Genomic DNA, 23,822 nt, shown 5'->3' on the forward strand with positions numbered 1-23,822 from the left:
TATATGCGGACGTACGCGTTGCGAATGTGCCGCCACAATCTGCAAGTTTGGAAAGAAATTGGTATGGTGTTGCCAATTCTGAACCCGTGGATGTTTTTCATCGCTAAAGGGAGTTTGGGAACTTCTAGCAGAGCACAGAGACAGCGCACGGTAGCACTAAGGTAAAGCTAATCTTTTACATTATAGCGTAACGCTTCTCTCATACCAATCAGTGATCTACAGCGCCATTCCCAAACTGTGATCCGCGGACCTCTAGTGGTCCGTGAGGGTACTGCAGGTGGTCCGTGTAAAGGCAAAAAATATATAAAATAATGTATTTTTTTAAGAAAAATATATTTTTTTAAGAATATGTTTTAAGAATCTGTTGTACTGATGTGATGACCAGTTATAGTTTTAGTGCTAGTAAACCTATTTAGAGGTGCAGATAAATTCAGGACTTTGTGTAGACATATTTTATTATGAGTATTATGAGGTGGTCCGCAAAAATTCTTGATTACAAATAGTGGTCCACACCAAAAAAGTTTGAAAAGCCCCCAAAAGTAAGCTGACCCGACCCAAACCAAACCATGGGGTACTATGCAATGGAAACGCGCCATAACACACCTGTGTGCCTTTTTCCAGGTTTTGATTTGATTGTACAGGCCTCTACAGGACTTTTTGAAACATAACTGAATTCGACCTGATCTATATCCACCTGATATATTTCAATCTTATATTTTCTAATCTCTCATCCTCACCTTTCTCCTCTTTACTATCATCCTCTTCCTCATCCCCAGCTTCCTGGTGATCCTCTACTTCTCCCTCCCAAACACCGTCTCCATACACATCTCTCTGTCCATCTCTTTCATCTCCAACGATACCCTGTGCACCTCTGGGACTGGTACAGCATCCTGACTGCAGAAGGGATTGATCTGACAGGCTCAGGTTGGATGTGCAAGCCCGAGACGTACAGCAGAAGTGAGACATCCACTGCCTGAGGAGCGATGAAGTCCTACTTGATCGCTTCGTCCCTAGGCCTGCTCGTCCAGTCCGGTCGTACGGCCGGGAACGCTTCCTCCTCTGCCACGTGCACCTGGCCCTGGTCCCAGCACATGCTCTCCTTACCGTTGAAGCAAAATCCATAATCCAAACAAGCAGTTTCCTCTGCATACAGCTGGGGTCCAGTACCCCAGAGAAAGGGTGAGAAAGCAAAGCTCGAAGCAGCCGTCGTACAGTCCATGCAATCGCAACAACTAAGCAGAAAATTTTCTTTCTTCTTCGGAGTAGATTGCGGCTGTCAGTGAACGGGGAGGAGAGGACTCAGACGGCGGTTTGGTTGCTCTGCCGAGCTTCAGAGAAACCGCTGGCTCGAGCTTTAACAGGAACCATGAGGAGTCTGCAAAGTTGGAGTCCAAACACCACAAAAGGAGGGAGGGTGGAATCGAGAGCGGCAAGAAACCACTAAACCCATCATTTTCCTTTCTCTGTTAAACGCAGTTAAAACTGTTGGAAGGACATGTGTCGCCTGCACACACGCGAACCCTCTGCGCAAACAACATTTAAAACACGTTCAACAGGCGTTTAGGGATGGGCCAGAGACATTCACAAGGTTAGTCTTACCAGGAGAGTGCATTTCCAGAAAATCTTGGACGAGTCAGGGGTGACATTGAGGAAACTCAGATAGAAATGTTGTAACTGAAAAGTCTCCAGAACTGAGATCTTGAGTACATGAACAGACTCTAACATCATCAACCCGGAGACAGAGCCAGAGATACGACAGTCGGACGTGACGACCCCAAAACAAACAGGGAATAAAAGAGAGTGACAGGCAGGAATAAAAGAGAAAAACAGATGGCGATGCTTAACAAAGTGTACAAGGCTGGGGGTCGAATTACGCTGTTGTTGGTCAGAGGCACGGGTCCGGTTAAACTATGGAGATGGGGTCGTTCCTATATGACCCTTTCGGCCCCGAGAGATGTATATATATATTGGGGGTGAGCGTGTTTGGTTTCAACAATCCCAAGATGATTAATCCATCATTTCGGTTTTATGTAAAATAGACACTTTTGTGAAATGTAGCTTGTATAAAAACCACATTTAAATTCAGGACAAGTTATCGTGGGAAAGAACACAGCTGCAATGCCGAGACAACAGAGGCAGATCGAACCATCACAGTATGTTTCAACTGTACAGTGTGGTGATGTGGTCAAAACACAGCCTCAATTCTGATTCACTTAAAAAATTTACTAATGCCTACGACTAAAATAAGACGAAGAGGTAAGAAAAATTTAACTTTTCTTCAGAGAAAGAAACAGGTGATGAACTGACAAAGTTGCTCACAAACAATACAGTAACGGTGCAACTGAAGAATCACACAAAACGCCTTTGTGTTTGTTAGGCAACACTGACTCCTAACCTACATAACACAACTGAAACACTTCCTACAGACTTCCCATGGTAAAACCTGTGCGAATACTGAAAGAAGACATGTGGTAGAGAGGGAAAGACAGACGCCCCACAACCTCACGAAAACAACAACACATGGTGAACAGTGATGCACTGGATATGGGTATCCTCTGTGAAACTATCTTACCAAATCAAGCGAGTATCCATTGGGTGGTATCGGCTCAGGGATATTTTTATATACAAAATATCTTAAATAGTCAACAACAGCACAAACCCCAAATGTTAAAAGTTTGTCAAAGTCGAAAGAAACTAAAAAATGTTTAGAGCGTGCCCGTCAAAAAAATGAGACTCGCTATGATGCAGTCGAATGCGCTAATATTAACCTTCCTGTAAGAACACACAAACTATTTTTAAACCATCCGTTGCTTGGTTTTTTCCAGAATTCATCAGGAGAGGAAGTCTTGGCACGTGAAGAGAAATAACCAACGTCGCAGAAGGTGTGAAAGGTTTTTGGCAGCTCTAGAAAAGTGACAAGGAATTTTATTTTTTTCACTACGATTTACAAACAGCTTCCACATGGGCAGGATTCACTGCTATCCGATACTAATATATTGACTGTTTCCCCAAAATCTTGCTCATCATGTCATATGGATTCTCCAGCACTTCAGTAGATCTGCTTGTAAAGGAAACCAAACACCGATTTACTGAGGGACACAGTTAAATCAGTGCACCCCAGGGACACTTTAAACCGGCTCCAGGGGTACTCGAATGATTACACATATCATGTTTTAGTTAGTTAATTTAGTTACTTTAGTTATTTTTCTTTCTTAGTATTATTAAGATACAATTATCAGATGATTTTATCCAAAGCGAATTATAAGTGCATTGACTTGCCATTTTTTCATGATGTTTGTTCTCTGGGATTCAGGCCCATGACCTTGCTCTACCATCTGACCTACACTGTAAAAAGTTAAAGTTGGATCAACAATTTAATATTACCTTAATTCGTAATGCCTAAAATTAAATTTTAAAGGAACAGTATGTAGGATTGTGGCCAAAACTGGTACTGCAATCAATACACAAAATGACAACATGAACATCAGTTGAGGGCTGCAACTCCACTTTTTAAATGACAATATCCTGGCCAGACCACTGTTGTGAGTGATATAAGTATTTGAAATAAAAATGATTTCTTAATGTCTAGTGACATATCAGGGCCATTTTATGATTAATTGATATACATTTCTTAAATACTGTTCCTTTAAGTAAAAATGTTTTAAATATTTTAGGCGTTACCAATTGAACTATAAGTTTTCAGTTTTGCTCCACTAAAATTTTTAAGTTTAAACAACTTGAATTAACAATTTATTTCAACTTTCTCGCCTAGTGAGGAGTTGGTATATAAATAAATAAAAAATAATGTTGAAAGGACTTAAGTTCTTACAACTTTGTTTTTTAAAATTTATAGCAATTTCTAAATAATCAAAAAAGTTAAAATGACTTAATAATTCAAGTTTTCTAAACTTAAACATTTAAGTGCAGCAAAGAGCAGATTTTAGAGGAACACTATTGAGTAATGTAAAAAAGTAAAAATAAATACATTTTATAAAACACTGTTTTATTTACAATAAAGAATGCGTTTTTGCTTTAATATTTGTACTGTGTGGTAACCAAACCCTTCGTGTCGTGCCCTTCAGCCGTGACTTACTCGGGTGATTCTCGCGAAATTAGACTTATGAGGTGTCATGAAACATTTTGATAAAAAAAGTAAATGCAAAGTAAATGCTATCAAAATAAGAAGCATACAAATACAAACATCTCTTCACATACATGGTTTCAAATGACATCATACAAACCAATTTTTTTTCACATTTAAGAGAAAAATTTTCATTACCGCAACGTGTCCATGACTGGATTTGGGTTCTTTGACATGGAAAATTTATAATTTAAAAAATCTAAAAAAAATAAAAAGCTTCAGTGCATGTTATACTATAAACATTAACAATAAAGAAACATGTGGTATTTGCTGATCATTGGTAAATGTAGAGACAATAATAAGGAATATAAATGTGTCCAAAACCAATTTTCTCATCCTTCGTAACAATTTTCAATCATTGTTTAAGCACTCAAGAACTAACTTTTCAAAAAAAAAAAAAAATGTTGGAAGGGACATAATTGACTGTGACACTCAAGATGGTTACCAGGTAAGCAGTTCTTATTTTTTTCTCTCCATATAAAAGGTGAAATTTTGTTTGTCATAGTACTTACATATATATATATATAATCATGTTGCGGTAATTATCAAAAAAAAAAAAATTATTCTAAAGGAAATATGTTTTAAATCCTCTAAAAATAATGGTTATAGTAAGTTCAGTCCTTAATCTTATATGTGCAAAAAAATTGGCTTCAAGGGCTTTTTAAAAAATCTGATGCTGGACACCTTCTAAATCTTGATTTCGTGAGAATCACCCACTCCCAATACACCGCAGGTTCTCATATCTTATTGCTTACATAAATATCCAGTAATGTAATACATGTTGATAACACTATAGATGCTTTATGGCTATAAACAAAATAATTTTTCACATACAGTAAGTAATTTGGAGATGTTTCAGAATTCAGACTGTGTGGTATCATAACATCATCACAGATAAATTCAACTCCGCTCGGAAGACATCCATAAATCCAAACAGCCAGACAGCACACCAATCCTTTTGAGCTATTGATTGACAACTGCTTGGCTTTGATTTAAAAGGCTCTGTAAGGTGGTGAACCAAAATTGTAGAGACAGATCCAGACTGTTAGTTCAGAGCTCTGCATGGTAAACTAAAAAAGATGGAGGTTGCGAATAACATAATCTCTGTAGGACACCCACTGTATTCCTTTTGCAGATACCTTCACATAACATGCAGAATAAACTCAGCAACTCATAACTAAGCAATTATCATTTTTAAAATCAATCCCTCGATAAAAATGATTATACAGTACACCACTTAGTCTGCTAACCAGCACAATAACCTGGCGTAGTCACCACGCTGGCATCGTAAGGCATGTTAACAATACATTTAATATTAAAACATCACCCACGCTTACTAAGAGGACACTTCCTTCTTGTTTTGGCCCTGTCACAAAACACAACAGCTGGTCGCTCCACGCACCCATCACCCGTCAGAACTGATATATCACAATTTGTGCACTGTGATTTCTTCCTAATGAGGAGTGATGGCTCATTTATGTCCCTCGTGACGAGATCTCACTCGGGAACGAACGGCAGATGTCAACAGGCATCTTCAAATGAGGCAGCCGTGTTATGTAAAGGGTTGCCCTGGAGACCAAGGCATCTTAAATGATGCTGTAGAGTAGACCTGAACTGGTGTCACATTTCACATCCCAAAGGCAAAATCACATACATCTTCTGCTTATCGTATATTACACGTACATTTGTCAAGCAGCTTTTCACAAATTTAATGTATTTATTCCTAAAAATTTAGACAAGAATTCAGTGGCGTGGCAGAAATTGATGCCTTTTAATGCTAGGTGTACAGCAGGTGATGATCTCAGGTATACCTTTAACTGCATTTCCATATCACACAAGCCACATGCACAAGTTTAATGCTAAGCAAACACTAATATAAATGATAAAAGTTGAGAGATAATGAGAGATCAAGTTTAAGTGATAATCTGATGTAAGGCGATTGGCAAAGTGCTCACCGTTTTCATCCAGACATCTTCTCTTCCTTCCTTGTAAACACATAAATCCAAAACGGACTCATCTTGGGAACACAAAAACCCGCTCGCATGTTCTCTGTATTTTAAGCGAACTCCAGCTAAACTGAAACATGTTTGTTTAGGAGTGATACTGACAAACTGATGCTCGAAATGATATCTTTTCAGGAAGGAGGAGCAAGTCGGTAAGAAGTCTTGACAAGGATGGAGAGATACAGAGGGAGTACGTAAATCATGCCGCATATGGAAGTCAAAGTGTCACCTGGGACAGGAAACGAGGAGGTGTTGTGATTCCAATTATATCTCACTTATGCGGCCCTCCGAGCCGCCTAAACGCTGGGCTATTTTCAGCCTACAGAGGAGAGGCGCAACAAAGAGCGAGAGGTGAGAAAAGAGAGAGAGAGCATCAGAGAGTGACGAGGGAAAGAGTGAATGGTGCTGTAGGAGCTCAGGAAAAAGCGTCATTCATTCAAAGGTGCTGTTGTCATGACGAAGGGGTGGGTTAACAAAGCAAAGGAGGCAGGGTTACACCACATGAGATACACGCATATGGACTCTACCTCTAGTTTCCCCCTACATGTTCAATGGTGAGAGAGAAAAGATAACCTAGGAAATCTTAGCCTTTTATAGGATGAAACATTTGCTGTACTGAAAAACATCACTTGATTTTAATTTTATTGTTGGGAATTTCTTCCAAATTCGTCTCACATCCCACAATGTTTCCTGTCTAACAACAATTCACAACAATTAAAAATAAATCAATAAATAAATAACAAACAACTGCTTTACAGAAAATAAATAAAAACTACTCAAAAGCAGCAGCCAATCAGAGCAGCCCAAAGATGTCTAATTTGAATATAGGAGTGTTCGAATTGGACACATAGTGCATAGCACAGTAGGGTTCGTGAGGTGGAGCCACAGAGTTAAGGCACCTCTCAATTTCCAGTTTCCCTCAAATCAAACACACAAATTTTAAACGCCACACACCTTTTAAATAGCATTTTATAGCTAACTTAAACCAAACTTGAACACTAAAAAGTACATAAACAAGAATGAACTAAATTAACAGAATTTTATTTTATTTTGGCTCCCATTATATGCATCTGGGATGGCATGAGGATGAGTAAATTGAAAGAAATTTAAATGTGTGTTAATTATTCCTTTACTCCCTTCTTAAAGATCCAGTGTGTTTTTAGCGGCATCTAGTGGTGAGATTGCGAATTGCAATCAACCTTAATTTCACAACGCAAAAAGAAACTATGAAGCTGCCACAGGACAAACATGTTGTCGCCTGAGACAACAGAGGGACGAAACATGCTTGGTAGAACAGTTTGTCCTTTTAGGGCTACTGTACAAACATGGCAGCCACCTACGTGTAAGTGGACCCACGACTTATATAGAAAAAACTTCTTATTCTAAGGTAATAAAAACAGTACAGTTTATTATGTAAGGTCTTATACACCACTGATAATATAGTTATGCATATTACATTACATTTCTGTCAAGAGATCCTTCTAAAAGTTACACATTGCACCTTTAACTGAAACTTAATACATCACAGAAGAAAAAACAGCGCAGTAATAGATTCTACCAACAAATATTTAATACCGTGCAAAGGTCATTTTAGCATACATGAGGCTTCAAAGCATGTGTGTGTTTACCTGTATTCTATTAAAAGGTTCAGAATGTTAGCGATTAACGTAATTGTGCTGTTTAAGACGGCGGGTGGGTCAAAGGTCAGAGATCAGTCACCGGAACGGAAGCGGCCTCTCCACAATGATTGCCATCATTAGGGTAAAAACGTAGCCTCCAGTTCCAGTAACTCACTCTGACCAGAAAAACAAGGGGGGGCCTTGAAATGTTTCATTTGGAGAAGAACTCCGATGTGGGTTACAGAGACTATCCATCTGGACTGCCACAAGATGAAGCCAGCCAAAATGTTCCCCTCCAATCTCATCAGTAATTGCAGCTCAAGTCATTCAAGACACTTGATTTTATCTTAAGCCCTATAAGTCAACAGTACAAGTGTGGGGTATTAAAGAAGAAAAAAGACTTGAGACTCAATAATAAGACTTGAGACTGAATAATAATAAAGCATATAAAAGATCACAACTGCTGTGAAATCACACACAAGCGTACACCCACACACATACATTAGCATACTGTAAAAAATAAAATAAAATCAATCCTCCAATACTGTACGTATTTAATAGTCCACAATTTAGTTTTAGCCCTCAAGCCATAAACTCTGGCGGATATGTCTCTTTAATGAATTAACACACAATGAGTTATCTGTATTCAATATCCAACAGCTAAGTGAAACATATCTAATGCTTTTTGCAAAAATAAACTCAAATATTTCTCATAAAACGTTGGGACTAGAGTTGAACTCAAGAACCAGGTCAGTCCCAATTTGTGAATGAATCATTTAGGGCGACCTCACATTAGGCCTAACCCTATAGGTGGAGCTAAACTCACGCTTTACTTCGCACTGCGTGCCTCCGCTGATCGCGCTCGCTGTTGCACTATTCTTTGAAACGCTAGGGGGCGACTCGAGCAATCGAGTCCAAAACCAACACAAAGTAAAGGTTAGAAGAAGTCGTTCTCTGAAACAACCCTAGTGCTTTTAACATCAAATCAGATATATAAATCTGGGAACATGAATAAAACAACATTCTCTATAATATGTCTTTATTAAACATTATCATGTCATTAACCATTTTACTAAGCAAACAAAACAGAAATCTTAAAGTTTGTATTTTATTCCTCATCCAGTGGTCCATTCACTACAAATATAAGACAACAATTCTGAAACATATGTAAAAGAATTTGTGTTTTAAATGGCAAAGTTTCCATAATTAACTTTAAGTGCCAGATAAATAGTATATGCATTGTTTTGCATGGATTGATCAAAGAGATACGTCACATGCTTGCCTGCTCGAGGTCAGTCATTTTTGGATGCGGAGCCATGCATGCAGTTACAAAAAATGCTGTGCACACCTCCACTCGAAATGGGCATCCAACGTACACGACCGCCCATTCCACGTTGATTACATTTTTGATGCACGCACCAACGCGTTCATGCGGACATGTCGAGTATAAATAATACTTAACCCAACCAAACTGTGCCCCAGCACGATTGTCCCCCCTCCCTACTCCCCAAGAAGCATGCATTCACACTGTACTTTGATTGATCTGAGCACGGGCACGCTTTCGTCATTAGAATGCGATTGGTTTGAAGAAAACAGGAAGTAAAGCTTTCTCTTAAAACTGGAGCGCATCGTAATGTTAAGTCAATGTTTTTTATGCTGAGTCGTTTGATGCAAGATGACACACAGCCCTCTCACATGCCTATTATATTACTTGGTAGGGGTATCACGATTCTCCAAATAATCAAATTGATTACATTTTCGATTCTAAAGTTTTTTTTTTTTTTTCGAAATTCGAGGTTATGACTTAATTTCGATTAAATCAAAATCGTGACACCCTTTTTACGTAGTTGATCTGTCGCGTGCATCAGAAGGTTTTTAAGGCGGCAGACGAAGGTGAGTGGTCACGCAATTGACATCACTCCATTTAAACCCTTTTTTGTATATGATATCTGATCACACTGCGCGTTACGCGCTCGAGTCAAGGCGTGATTAACCAAACCATGACTGGGCACGGTACAGAGCGACATATTAGCGACACAACCAGGCTTTGGGGGTCAAACGCTCCTGGGTGCGATTTGGTTTAGATAGTGTGAGTGCGCCCTTAAACCGCATGTGTGAACTGGATCGATTCACTAAATTTTTTTTTAAATGTCTCGTTCAAAAAACAAAGCTGTCCTATGTCTTGTTAGAAAACATTAGTCTTATACATTTATAATCGTTTTATAGTTTTTATAGGATTGACAGCACCAGCCAGTGTACATTCAATTTTTTTGTATGAAATAAAGGGCCAAGACTTTCTTTCAAATTCTTTCGTACATTTACGCATTTGGCAGGCGATTTATTCCAAAGCTACTTACAAGGCACACATTTTATCATTATATGCGTGTGCGTTAGCTGGGATCGAACCCAAAATCCTTGTGCACCGCTATGCAGTGCTCTACCACTGATCAATAGGAACATTTTTGTATTTGCATAAAAAACATACAGGTTTGGAAAAGGTAAGGGTGAGTAAGTAATGTAACATTTTTGAATGAACAATATCTTTTAGTGAATATTACTGGTAGAGGAAATGGCATCGTGAGCCAATGTTCATTTTAGCACAGGGCTGGAAGAACAATACAAGACATGGAAAGAAAAGGAAATCAGTGCTGTCCTGCTTCCAGGAGAACGTGGGTGAAAACAGGTCATTGTGTTGGGGAGGGGCGACCATGGACAGGCTGGGCTGGAAGCGCTCAGTGGGACAACTCGGAAATGATAAAAGTAAGAAAAACAATGCGTGGATGGAAAAGCCGCTGGCAGCGCTCCAGGCTTGAGGGGGGAAAGAAGAAAAGCTGAGGAGGTGAAATAGAGGCTACAACCAGAGAATATGAACTCCGTAAACTGATGGATATTAGGGAGGGAGGAATCTTTCATCCACGTTCACCACAGTAAATTAAAAGAAGATGGCGGATTGGGAAAGGTGAGTTGTTTTACTGCATAAGCGTTTACATTTATGCATTTAGCAGATGCTTTTATGCAAAGTGACATACATATTTTTTTAACAACGAAATACTCGTCCGAAATTTTTACACGTTAAAAATAATACGACTTCATGTTGTGTCAATCACGTTTACACACTGCCTTCGAAACTTTCATCAGGTTTGATTTTCTACGTTTTTGCATCCGTAGGAAGCATTTTGAGAGGTGTTTTGACAGCAGAGCCACTGTACAAGCAAAAACCAAAATCAAGAATAGCGTCTGACAAGTTGATCCACATCGTCTTACAGCACAAAGTATAACAAACAAAGTGAGGAATACAAAAAGAGACGAAATATAAAGACAGATAAAAAGTGACATGTTTGTCAGGTATGTAGCCCCCACTGCATTTAACTCATTCCAGTGTATAGTGAACGCACACACCCAATTTTTTCCCAATGGATGAATTAATATGTGTCGGATACAGTGTGCAAGGTTTGTGTGCGTGACGAATTTGTATGATAACGAATACGAAAAACACATACAAATATTACAGACTACAGTGTGCAAAGATCTTACCGCTGTTTAAAGATGCAATTTGTAGAATCTGCCGCTAGGGCGCACGATCAAAACAATAACACTGATGTATATTAATGACGCTCTGAAGCAGCGTGGAATTATGGGATTTGCTGTCTTTAACCCAACCGCATGTCATTTTAACGGATGAGGTAAAGTAATCAAGCTTTATAAATGTTACATTTGATGACACCGTTTTACTTCATTATGTAAGGTTTCATGTAATGTTCAAAACGAAACTGTCAGCCATAGATGTTACAGTATTAGCATTAGTACGTTCGATGGTGTGTTAACACAGCACAGAACTAAGTGTTTAGATCATCAAACATACCATAAACAAGCAGTAGCATTTGTCCATGACACTGTTGTCATGTGGTTCTTACGTTAGTAAAGGCGGTAACAAAGAGTAACGTGGATATTAACTTCATTGCAGGCGACTGCACTGCCCCGTGTCACGGTTTAGAATGACAATTTTCTCATAATTTACAAGTAGTTAAAAACATTAGAGATATTGTTAGTAATAAGCTGGATAAAATATATAACACTGGCCTAGTGGTTTTTGGATATTTAATTGCAAATATCTTACAAATTGTACCTTTAAACTCAACTTGCTTTGTGACTTTGCTGTTTGTAATGTCACAGTAATGTAGAATCTATAACTTTTAAAACTAAAAACCTCTACACTGTCAGAAATTTTTTTTACAAACTGTACATTTTCTGTCACTGGGGCGGTCCCTAAAAAGGGGGTCGCACACCGGACGAAAAGCGCACCACCACGTCGCGTCTAGGACAACTCGAAGGTATCGTACACCGGAAGTGAACATTAAATAGCGTCTACTTCAAAATGTAAAATATACGTTAGCCCCCAATGTGAATCGCTAGCAATTTGGGACACATATGATGTTATTTAATGTTAAACTATGTGAGTGGCGCGACAGGGATTTGAGCAGTGTCCATAGTCATAGAGGACAGCTGCCTCCAGTGGCCGCCGGTGTGCATACATTCATAGAAAATAATGTGTTCTGTTTACAGATTCATGGCGCGACGCGGCGCTTCTCGTCCAGTGTGCGACTCCCTTAAGGTTCCATTTTCTACAGGTATACTAAACATAATACAGTGTTGTATCTTTTTGGATACATTACTGTACCTTTTGTCTACCTTTAAAGGTAGAGTTAACTGTTTTGTACTCCTAAAATTTAACTGTTCTTTAAAATTTAAAAAATTCTTCCTTAAGGTACACAGTAGGTCCTTAGGGTATAATACTGTACACCAAAAGGTAAATTTCAATGTGTTATATACTCATATAGGTACAAAAATGAACCTTTAAGGGTACCACCCCAGCGACATGGTGATAATGAACACATACAGTACTGTGCAAAAGTCTTTTGTTGTTTTTGCAATGTTATAGTGATGATATATAATTGTTTCTCAGTCTCTTTAAAAGAATACATCCAGAAAATACAGAAAATGTGTGTATAGCATTAAAAACTGTATAAAAATGTAAACTGATGTGTCAAGTTTTTAGGGTAAACTCCCCTTCCACTTGAGCAATAGCAGGAAACTGCAGGATCTCTTAAACCTAAATAAAATTAAATCCTAATTTCTAATTTAAAAGAAATTTGTTTGTTTCCTTAATTCTGTTTAGAAACGCTTAAGATGCGTTTAGTGCCAAGAGAGGTCACACTAAACACCGAAAATGCCTAAAGATGACATTTATTCCTGATTTTTATTTTTTATTTTTATTTTTGTACATATTCCATTTGTATCTTAATAAAATAGATTGAAAAATAAATATGGATGGACATTAAAACATCTAAAACAACAAGTCTGGTGGCCTAGTACTTGCACAGTACTGTATTTCTTTTAAATTTGAGAAAGGTCTCTTATAAAGTCACAGTGTTGATTATAATATTTGATGATTTGTTCACCATTTCTGCGAGATTTACAGTGATTAGTAAACAGTAAGTTAGCTGCACTGCTTCTATCCAGAGAGTAAGAAAGGACATAAACTAAAGGAAGAGAATAAAATCAGCGCACCCTTGTGGCTGCTGGGAGAACTGCAGTGTTTCAACATTGCAAGCGGCAATGAAAGACCTTAAATTAAAACTTTAGCCACACTGTACTATTCAGACATTACTATTTACAGGGGTAAATATATCTACGATCAATGCAGGAACAGCAACAAAAACATCAATATCACTAACAGCATATACTATCTGACACACTTGATCTTGAGGGTACTATCTGACTATTTTATCAGCATAAATGTGTGAATAAATTGTAATGTATATTTGTGACCTTGCTTCTAAAACCCTGCTTAAGTAATTCTACATTTCTACATAAAATCACCCTATATAATTTAAAAGAACATTGTGTAAAAATAAAGCCTTGATATATTTTATATTGACTGAGTAAGGTCATGTTAACATCAATAAGTGAAATCAAACTTTGATGTTCTTAATCTCATAATAAGATTATTATTATGAACAGGGTCACAATAAAGCAAATATACAGTTATGATTTATACGTGTATTACCATATATAAATTATGCCCACATAAAAATGTCCTTACACCCTCATTCTTTTATAGGCATGAATTGGACTTCCTATTTGTATGGTCACTAGCTAAACAACCAAAGATTCACACAGCCATGCATAAACAAATCCCACACATCAATAAAAGCCATTTTGGTCCTCAACACACAATAATCCATGGCTGTACACAATGTTACATCACAAACTCATTCACACTCTCTCCGGTGCGTCTGTGCTCTCAACAGGACTTCTGGCATGTAGCTGGAGCGTTTGAAAGGAGAACAGGAGGAGGCACTCACCGATCATAGCACAACACACACACACAAACATTCAGTATATGTGCAACCCACACACAAACAACTGCTAGCATCAAACCAATACGAATTCATTTCACAGATGTACACGTACACACACAAGCAAACATATGCACAAAGTGTGTGCTTTACCTGGGATTCTCTTGAGGGGCTGGAGGCGCATGTTGAGGGCCTGGTGGGAGAGCAGGGGTGAGGAGGGGAGAGAACGAGAAACGCCCTCCATGATCCGAATGTGCTGCATGCCCTCGGTCACCGGGAGAGGAGGGACGGCGTAATCCCCCTCAAACACACACTCGCCCTCCACGGAGTCACTGCCTGGAGGGGAAAGAGGTTAAAGAGTTTGGAAACCTCCTACATACAGTGAAGCAGATTCATCGGTGCAGCTCAAATGATGTGCAAGACTTATCTGAATGAGAAAGTGTCAGAAACACAAACTTATTGCTATCACTACTCCTGAAGATAAAATTCCTCCAGAAATAGATTCATCAAACATGTTATCAAACATAACACATGTAGCTGTTATGCGCGTCTGATATACATTTTCCATTCTGATCCCACACAGACACCTTAAATGGATAGTTCGCTGAAAATGAAAACTGTGTCATCATTTACTTTCCCTTAATTTGTTTAAAACCTGTATAATTTTTCTCCTCTGCTGATCACAAATTATGGTATTTTGAAAAAAATCTGTTTGGTAATTAAATAATAACCAAACACATCTGGGGCACCATTCACTTCCATATAATTCCTTTTCCCTACTAAGGAAGTTAATGGTGCCCCAGATCTGATTGGTTACAAACACTCTTCAAATATCTTCCTTTGTTTGAACAACTTGAGAACCACTTCATTTTTGTGTAAACTATCCCTTTTAAGGCTCCTTAAACACAGAACCGCTTAATATCCATATCTCAAATAAAGAAGTATACTTGAAATATTGTAATGAATTCAGGTTAAGACTTCTGGTGAGATTAATCAACATTTTTTTGATAATATATCTCAAATAAAGAAGTATACTTGAAATATTGTAATGAATTCAGGTTAAGACTGAGATTAATCGACATTTTTTTGATAATATATGCGTGTTTTGTGTGTAAATGTGATGTAACTATTATTATTTAAACAAACACATACATGCAAAAATAAATATTATTAATTATAAATTATATTACTGCGGGGCATAGATTAATCTAAATTAATCTTATACAAAATAAAGTTTTTTTTGCATAACATATGAGTTTGTGGTGTGTGTATTTATTATGTATATATAAATACACACATATTTATGTATGTATTTAAGAAACATTTACATGTTTATATATATTTATTTATATTTTTATATATTCTATATGATATATAAATAAAAACGATATATATACAAATAAAAAAATTCTTAAATATATATATATATTAATATATGCATAATAATATTTGTGTTTTGGTGTGCAATTATGCAAAAACTCAACTTGTATTTTGTATGCGATTATCGTGATTAATTTTTGCCCACCACTAGCTAATGCGAACATCCCATGTGTGCAAACTACATAAGAATCCATCCAATTCAGTGATCCTGGACGTATTGACCACATTCACAGGTTCTAAGGTATTTATCCCAATATCTCCCTGAATGTTATGTTATGCATCTTAATTTCTGTTTTGTATTGTTGGACTTGTCTTTGTCTCTTCTGTACTTATGTGTCCCTTATCATTGTCATTTTGTTAAAATTTTCTTTTTTGATGTAAAGCGTCCTTGAGCTCTGGAAAGGCGCTATATAAATAAAACTTATTATTATTATTAAGGTACAGGGAAATACAATCAAGATCGAGATTTAAACTCAGACACAATTTGATAAATATAAATAAGCACATCCAAAATGCAGAGTTTTGAAGAAGTGCTCCCAACATGGCACAAATGAATACCTGCACACATTTACAATAGTAAGCATTATTACATTTGTGTGTATTTGTGCTGACATTAAAATGCCACTGTGGATCTTTCATTAACTATCAATTAATGAAATTTCATTCGCTGCAGCAGCAGGGTGCTGAAAGGCATTTAATCACTTGCATGTGGCTCTTATCAGATCTGTAAGATCAGATCCCTGTGTGCGGCTAACATTTACTATTCAAAGAGCTACAGTAGTAAATCAACCAAGTGTGTGTGTTTGCACTGCCAATGTTGGGTGAGGCTCTGGACCAAGCAATCGCCCCTTCTCTATTCATTCCACTGCAGATTCTCTCATTTTCTTCTCTATTAGCCACACCCTACGTTCATCTCGCTGTCTGGTGTTTCTTATCACATCATTGCCCACCACTTTATCTCCCATATTGGAAATCAGCTTGTTTATGGTTCCCCTAAGCTGCTCATACCTGCTTGTGGTGGTCCAGCCTGATCGCACAAGAATATGTACGTAGCCTATTTTATGGGTTGGCTAATTCATATGGATTCGTACACACAATTACAATTATCATAAAAAAATAACGAAGCCCCAATGTCAAAGGAGGAAATTGTACAAAAATGTACAAATGTTGTTGTACGGATCAATATGAATTAGCCACCTCTTAAAATTAGCGTTGGTAATCACACCTGGCTTGGAAAAGCTAGAAACCAGCTACTACGTTACAAAACAACTTTCACAGTGGCTATCAATGGTCAGAAACATTTCAATATCAAGCCACCCTTCAGACTCTTTACTCTTTCTTTCTTTCTCGCTCGCTCGCTCGCTCCCTCTCAGAGAGCTGTCATGTGAAATCTTTTCTTGTATCTTCGTGAACAGCATTAAACTACTACTGCAGATCAGAACGTGAACTGAAACTGAAAATAATTTGTATACACCGACATACAACAGGAACGCTGAGAAACACTCAGCAGTGAAATCCTTCAGTTGATCTCCTCCAATGCTGCAGGAATACTAGAAATCAATGAAAACCAGTAAATAAAGGCTTTTCACAATGACCATGTGCACACTGCAGCTAAATTCGATGGTCACTTCTTATCTGGTTGCTGATTCACTTTCATACGAACTTTTCAACATTTAACCCCTTCAGACCTGATTTTATTTCAGTGTGCCATTTGTTTCAAACAGTTGATTTTACCTCTCATCCGATATAGAAATGAGTGTAAATACAAAAGTTGTGCCAGCCCCTATTTTCAGAGCCAATCCTCCCTACACGCAAAGTTTGCAAGCTGCGTAGGGCCCTGAACACCTAGGGGCCCCCTTGCTCCTAACTTCCTGCTGCACTGCACAGACCAATTGGCGAGTGACATCATTGTGCCACGTAGGCTTGTCACGGTAGCAACTTTTAATAGGTCGGTTAATATATTAAGATAAAAAATATGAAATATTAATATGAAATTGGAATGTAAGAAAAAAAATTATATTCTAAATATTTAAAACATAAATATGATAAAATATGCATTTCAATTTTAAACAGTTAATAGTGATTGTTCAATATAAATTCCAGCTTTACAGGGTTTATATATTTAGACAAGTGTTACTCTGATTGCATCTGTGAGTATGCGCGTTTATGCAGTATAATAGCTACACCACACTAGATGTTACGGTTATGTTTCAGATGAAGTTTTATTTGTATAGTTTTTTTATGTCCTCTGTTTCTGAACAGAGTAGAGATTCTGGCTTGTTTACGTTAATTTCCTCTCCTCAGGTAAAGTAAAAACATTAAGAACACATTAATGTTTTAAATTCCTATTTAGTCTTGACCAACCATGCAATGGATTTATTACAAACCCTCCAGTCCAAATTCAGTCCTAATTTATAGCTACACTTAAGCAGAGACAGTGAATTGTTTTTTATGAGCGCACTGACAGGGCCCCCTCACAAAGTTGCTTAGGCCCCCAAGAAGTCCAGGATCGGCTGTCTATTTTACATCGATTTTTTTCATGTCCAGTACCATGGACACCACGAATGAAGCAACATAAATGTGGAAGAAACATGATAATTATAAAACATGTTAAATAGAAAAAAATATTTTGAAAAGAAATTACTTAATGTAGGGCCGAATTTTTTTTTTTTTTTGATACTTCTATTTAGCACACACATTCTGTTTATAACTAAATAGAAAAGGTAAATACAATAATACATATAATGCATTAATATAAATATAAATATTACAATATGCAATATTGCATATGATCTAATTCATCTAAAGACACTGATATTTTTTCTGTCAAAAAGAGCAAACACCAGGCCCTCACCAAACAGGTTTACCGTTTACAATTGTGAGATGCCTAAACAAAGCTATGGTTTTACTACATCAACCATCACATTGAGGGAGTGACTCTTGTATTCTGTACATAAAGTACAAGTGACAATGCGGTTGTCACTCCTAAAGAGTGCTCAATACAGTAATTCCTTTGTTTCTGTCTGAGTATTTTCAAAGATGTTAGGATCTACGAGCGTGAGATCCGGACTGAAGAATTCACAGCGTGTCAGCTGCGTCATAGGATGTCATCAGACAGGAAGAGACCATGTTGTGCCCAGTCTGGCCACACCGACAGATGGCACAGACAGGAAGAGAGGAACAGAGAGAAAAATACTGATGAATGAAGCACCCACCAACTAACAACACACAAGTATCTCTCTTTATTTGTTGTCTTAGTTGCACTACACTAAAAAATAAATTCTCTTGAAAATTTCAGGGGTCTCAAATCAGGATTAGCAAGCATCATATTGTAAACACAAGTCTCAATGCAAAGCATTTGGGATAGCAAAGCATCCTACCTTAATCAAGTAAAGACCATGAAAATATTAGATGTCCTTTATCCATTTTATGAATATGTAACGCTGTTAACATCAATAGAGGGAGGACAGAAGCAGCCACGACAGCTTTTTTCAATTAAACTGTCATAAGGGAATAGCAGAGGTCTTGTCATAAAGTGCCATAAAGTTTAGTTATGATTTCTCAATGTGAAATTAAGATATTAAAAAGGAATTATGAGAGTAACTGAAGAATAAATATTGTTCATGTCAAGGGGTCGTCTTGCGTTTGACATGTAAGGTCATGGCTCACATGAGATGGGATATCACCACTCTATGACGTCACATGGAATGAAGAATTGCATCTACGATAAAGAAACCGGCACAAGCAGAGGAGAGAGAAAATCGGATTTACAGCACTGTGAGAGGGGAGGGATGAAAAATCCCATTGCTGCATGCTTCCCCAAGGAGATGAAAGACGCTCAGTGGGGAAAAAAAGGTTATAAACAGGGATGTGTCTGAGAGAGAGAGAGAGAGAGAGAGAGAGAGAGAGAGAGAGAGAGAGAGAGAGAGAGAGAGAGAGAGAGAGAGAGAGAGAGAGAGAGAGAGAGAGAGAGAGAGAGAGAGAGAGAGAGAGAGAGAGAGAGAGAGAGTAGAGAAGGTTTAAGAGGGTTCAATGGCAACAGAAGGACAAGCTTATATTTAAAAATCTGTTTTATCACATCTTTATTTTGCTTCAGTCGATTAAACGAAAAAAAAAAAGTGGGGTTAAAGTCAACATCATTGTGAATAAAGCAATCCCAGAATGCAACGTCCTAACATTAGACCATCAACTGCAAACTTGCAAATCTAAAGAAGACTTAGTTTATCTGTTCTGTTTAACACCCTAAATCTCATGCAGCTACAAAAACCTTATCAGGGAGGACACATTGAGGGCTAAATGACCAACGATTGGGAGCTAATCAACGCATACTTTGGATCCTCTTGTACTTTATTACAGGCATATTTTATCGCTTCTCAGTGCACACACACAAGCGTTATGAGGTGATACGAGCCCGGTGGGAGGATTGAGTGCGATTCAGAAAGCTGCTCTCTAATTTATGTAGGCTGATAGCAGAACCTGCTCGCCTAATCAAAACACCCCACTAAATCTGAGCCCGGATCGGCCCAGTGCCCTTGAGCCTGGAACAGAACCATCACTCGTCACACAACCCCACTCTGACAGTGCCTGGAAACAAAGCCAGAAAAGAGAGAAAAGGGAAGAGAAAGAGAGAGAGAGAGAGAGAACCGGATCATTTCCCGTACATCATTCCCCACTGAGACCTTTGTTGTGCCGCATGAATATCATCAAGAGATGATAAAGTCTTGAAGATCAGATTTCATGTGGTTTGACAAGAGCGCATGCCAAACATGCCAAATCACAAACCACGTTTTGTTGTACTTATGACCTTTGTTGACATTTTTGTCAGAAGCAAATCGAAGAGTCAGAACCAAGGGCGGTTGTTTTTATTTGATTAATTTGTTAATGGAAATTATTATTTTACTGCTAACTTTCCCATGCACACCTGATGCATCTAAATCCAAAACAGGAACAATGATCTATTTCCATGCAAAAAATTTGCACCTGCAAACATATTGTGTCCTATCTAAAGGCCCACTCTACCTTTACATATACATTTATGTAAACACTTTAATCCAAAGCAACTTACAGTGCATTTAAGGTATAGATTTTTACACTGTAAAAATGCAGCATTTGTGTCAAATCAACATATATTTTTATTTTACTTAAAGGAAAACACCACAGTTTTTAGCTATTAAACTATGATCTTACCTCAACTTGGATGAATTAATACATGCCTATCTTTTTTTAATGCGTGCACTTCATCTTTACACAGCGCGTCATTAATCTGTTAGCATTTAGCTTAGCCCCATTCATTCCTTAGGATCCAAACAGGGATGAATTTAGAAGTTAACTGCGCGCTGAGGTCGAAGTGCTGCAAACTAAGTGCTCCTCCGCCATACAATATAGTTCTCATTTTTTATCCGTTTAAAAAAAATCGCCACATTTTATTTTGTGCCACCATACTTACACGTGTAACTACTCATGTAACAGTCAGTAAATAGGGAAAACATGGAAGTTTTTGGTGGCTTCTAAATTCATCCCTGTTTGGATCCTAATGAATGGTGCTAGGCTAAATGCTAACACATTCACAACATGCTGTACAAAGATTAAGTGTACGCATTATAAAAATATAGGTATGTATTCATTTGTATAAGTTAAGGCAAGTAAAATATTAAAAAACGGTGTTTAAAGTTTTCGTTTAAACTTAACTTGTTTGACTCTGTGGACCCTGTACCGGGTCCAGAATTATCTTATTTTGACTTAATATAAAATATTCCTTTAATTTTTAATGGTCTGTCATGGACCCAGTACCACATATGAGATACTGTTTGAAAGCTTAGAGTCTCTACTTTCTGCAGATATGCATCACTTTGAGATATTTTTTACTGTAAGAAAGTTATTTACACTTAATTTACACTATCACCCCCCCGACAATTTATTATATGATTTAATATTCACATATTTCATATTTTTCAAGTATGACAAACATCGGCAAGTCTTATATCAAATGAAAGCTCTCATTCTCAGGAATAAGGCTACATCGTTATTTTTGCTCTATTATTAACACAAATCCAACAATCGTTGAATGAATAATAAGGTAAAAAATGGTCTTTTGTAAACATATGGGAAACTTGAGTGTGGACTGCCTCAGATAGCACATATAGCCACAAATGATACACCATCTTTTCTCTTAGGTCCTACTCTAAAAAATGAGTCCATTCACAGCATTTTCTTTGGTTGTGTGCATAATTAATCCCTTGCTATTTATTATATGGGCAAAACAAAAAATTAATATTTATATGAAAAATGTATTTTCACACCCTTTAGTAAAATGAGAATAACTTTTGAATGCAACATGCTATAGAGATCAATCTTTTTTTGGGTGTTTACTGTCTGCTGCTGGTAACAACCAGAACTCGACAGCGTTTCAACATAAAAAATAAAATTTGGTGTTTTATCATATGAAAAACAACATAAATAACAATATTTGTCACAAACAGCAGCTTTTTATGTAACTTCAAAGGGTTTTCTGCAAAATGATATAAAGATATTGCATTTATTCCACTGTATGTGGTTATGGGAGCACTTCAAATGTTTTTAGGCAGAAATTGTATACAAAAAGGGTATTATTCGTCCCATCAGTTGGAGTAAAATAACTTTTGCATACATTATGATAGAGAAAAAATTCCTTTTTCCTCTGTAAGCTGGCGATTGCTGGAATCAAACAAAACTGCATGGTTTGCAGGTTTCATTACTGCATGGTCTGCAGGTTTCGTTACCACTCAGGGCCAGAGTTATACACTTTTAAATACAGACTTTAGAAAAAAAACATCAAAAAGCGCCTATTTATTTTTGTGTTTATTAGAGGACTGACAACATATAACCATGTTGAGCACTTTCAACAGTGTTTTATGTAATTTCAAAGGGTTTCCTGTAAAATGATACCAAACTTTTGTATGTGCACCTCTGCTTGTGGGTATGAGAAGCTTTTGAAATTGGGTAGGCCAAATCCAGGCGGAAATCCCCAAAATAGCCTCAGAGTGTAAGAGGTTAAATAATTAAGTTTCAACTAGTTTTTATAAGTATGTCAAATTATCACAGGTCAAAACTTAAAATAGTGGGTTGAAATGACCTGCAAAACCAAGTTGTATTAACTTCATGCTGCTTTTCGAACCCATGATCTTCCATTTATTATTGATGTTATTCTTAAAGCTCCCGTAGCGCTGTTTTCACTGTCCTCAAAACAGGCTGATGTCTTCCTTGTTCTGTGAAGTCCCTCCTTTAGAAATACGTATTGAGTTCTGATTGTGTAGTTTGTTTAGTGTTTTGTGATTCGATAGCAGCTTAGCTTGCCGTTAGCTTAGCTTGCCGTTAGCTTAGCTGGCGACTGACGTATTCCTGTGGTCAGAGTTTAGTCAAAAAACTGTTCTAGTGACATCATTAAAGCAGGAAATTGACGGCTGTACTCCAAACCGGCCGTTTGCTGTAGGCTTTGAAAGGCGAATTCTGTTAAAGAAAATATATCGCCTGGCAGTGAACTTTGAGCTTTATCATTTAACAGGTATTATTTATGATATTATAGCAACATTACACATTAACTAGGGTTTCAAAAATGGGATCAGAAAGAACGTGACCTTTAAATGCTATTGCAGCATGGCTGTATTAATGGAGAGAACCAGCAAGGGCTCAAACCGGGGACCATCTTTCTGCGAGGCAACAGTGCGACCCACTGAGCCACCGTGCCACCCACTCTACCCATTTAGCTACAGAAACACATGGCATTGAACCAATCAGGTCACAGAATGATACATGGGATTTCTCTAGCTAAAGGCAAGACATTTTTGACCATTAGTGCGGTGTGGTACTTTCTTCCACCTTAATATTTAAAATGCTCTGTGACCTGGGAACAAAAATGTTGAAGATCTGAAGTGACATGCTCTGAAGGAAACAAATTCCCATGGCCACCCAGCAAGTGTAGCCCAGTACAGCCTGTGGATTCAGCGACTCCCCCAAAAACTACAATACTACACACATTTCTTCAAATGTTCATGGTAGATTGCATACAGTATGAGTTGTAGAAATGAGTTACAATCTGTGTTTTGTAACTTACAATGTTTAAATGAGTGACAGTTGCGTCTTAACCACAAGCCAGGAAAATATAAGAGCGCCAAGATTTAACATCATCTATTTCAAAAACTCTTAGATGAACGCTTCAGACGCCTCTTAATCCCCTTTTTAAATCAGACTTCATACTGTGATTCTCCACAGCTAAGCTCGCAAAAGCTATTAGCTGCTTTTTAGCTCCAGCATCATTATCATTACTCATATTTATGCTTATAGG

General features: G+C 37.5%; 1 protein-coding gene across 2 annotated transcripts in view; it reads right to left on the reverse strand.

Annotated features, from left to right (window-relative positions):
* Positions 1–23,822, reverse strand: part of tanc2a (tetratricopeptide repeat, ankyrin repeat and coiled-coil containing 2a) — a 147,824-nt gene that overhangs the window by 39,150 nt on the left and 84,852 nt on the right. The window contains exon 1 of one of the 2 annotated variants that reach the window (XM_065252740.2): positions 738–1,178. In XM_065252740.2, the coding sequence (XP_065108812.1) occupies positions 738–1,149 (412 nt within the window). In that variant the 5' untranslated portion in view covers positions 1,150–1,178. Of the gene's footprint in view, positions 1–737; positions 1,179–14,275; positions 14,459–23,822 lie in introns of those variants that run through there. The other variant, XM_065252741.2, reaches the window with a different exon arrangement.

The sequence above is a fragment of the Paramisgurnus dabryanus genome, chromosome 3 (assembly GCF_030506205.2).
Source record: "Paramisgurnus dabryanus chromosome 3, PD_genome_1.1, whole genome shotgun sequence".
NCBI classification, from domain to species: Eukaryota; Metazoa; Chordata; class Actinopteri; order Cypriniformes; family Cobitidae; genus Paramisgurnus; species Paramisgurnus dabryanus.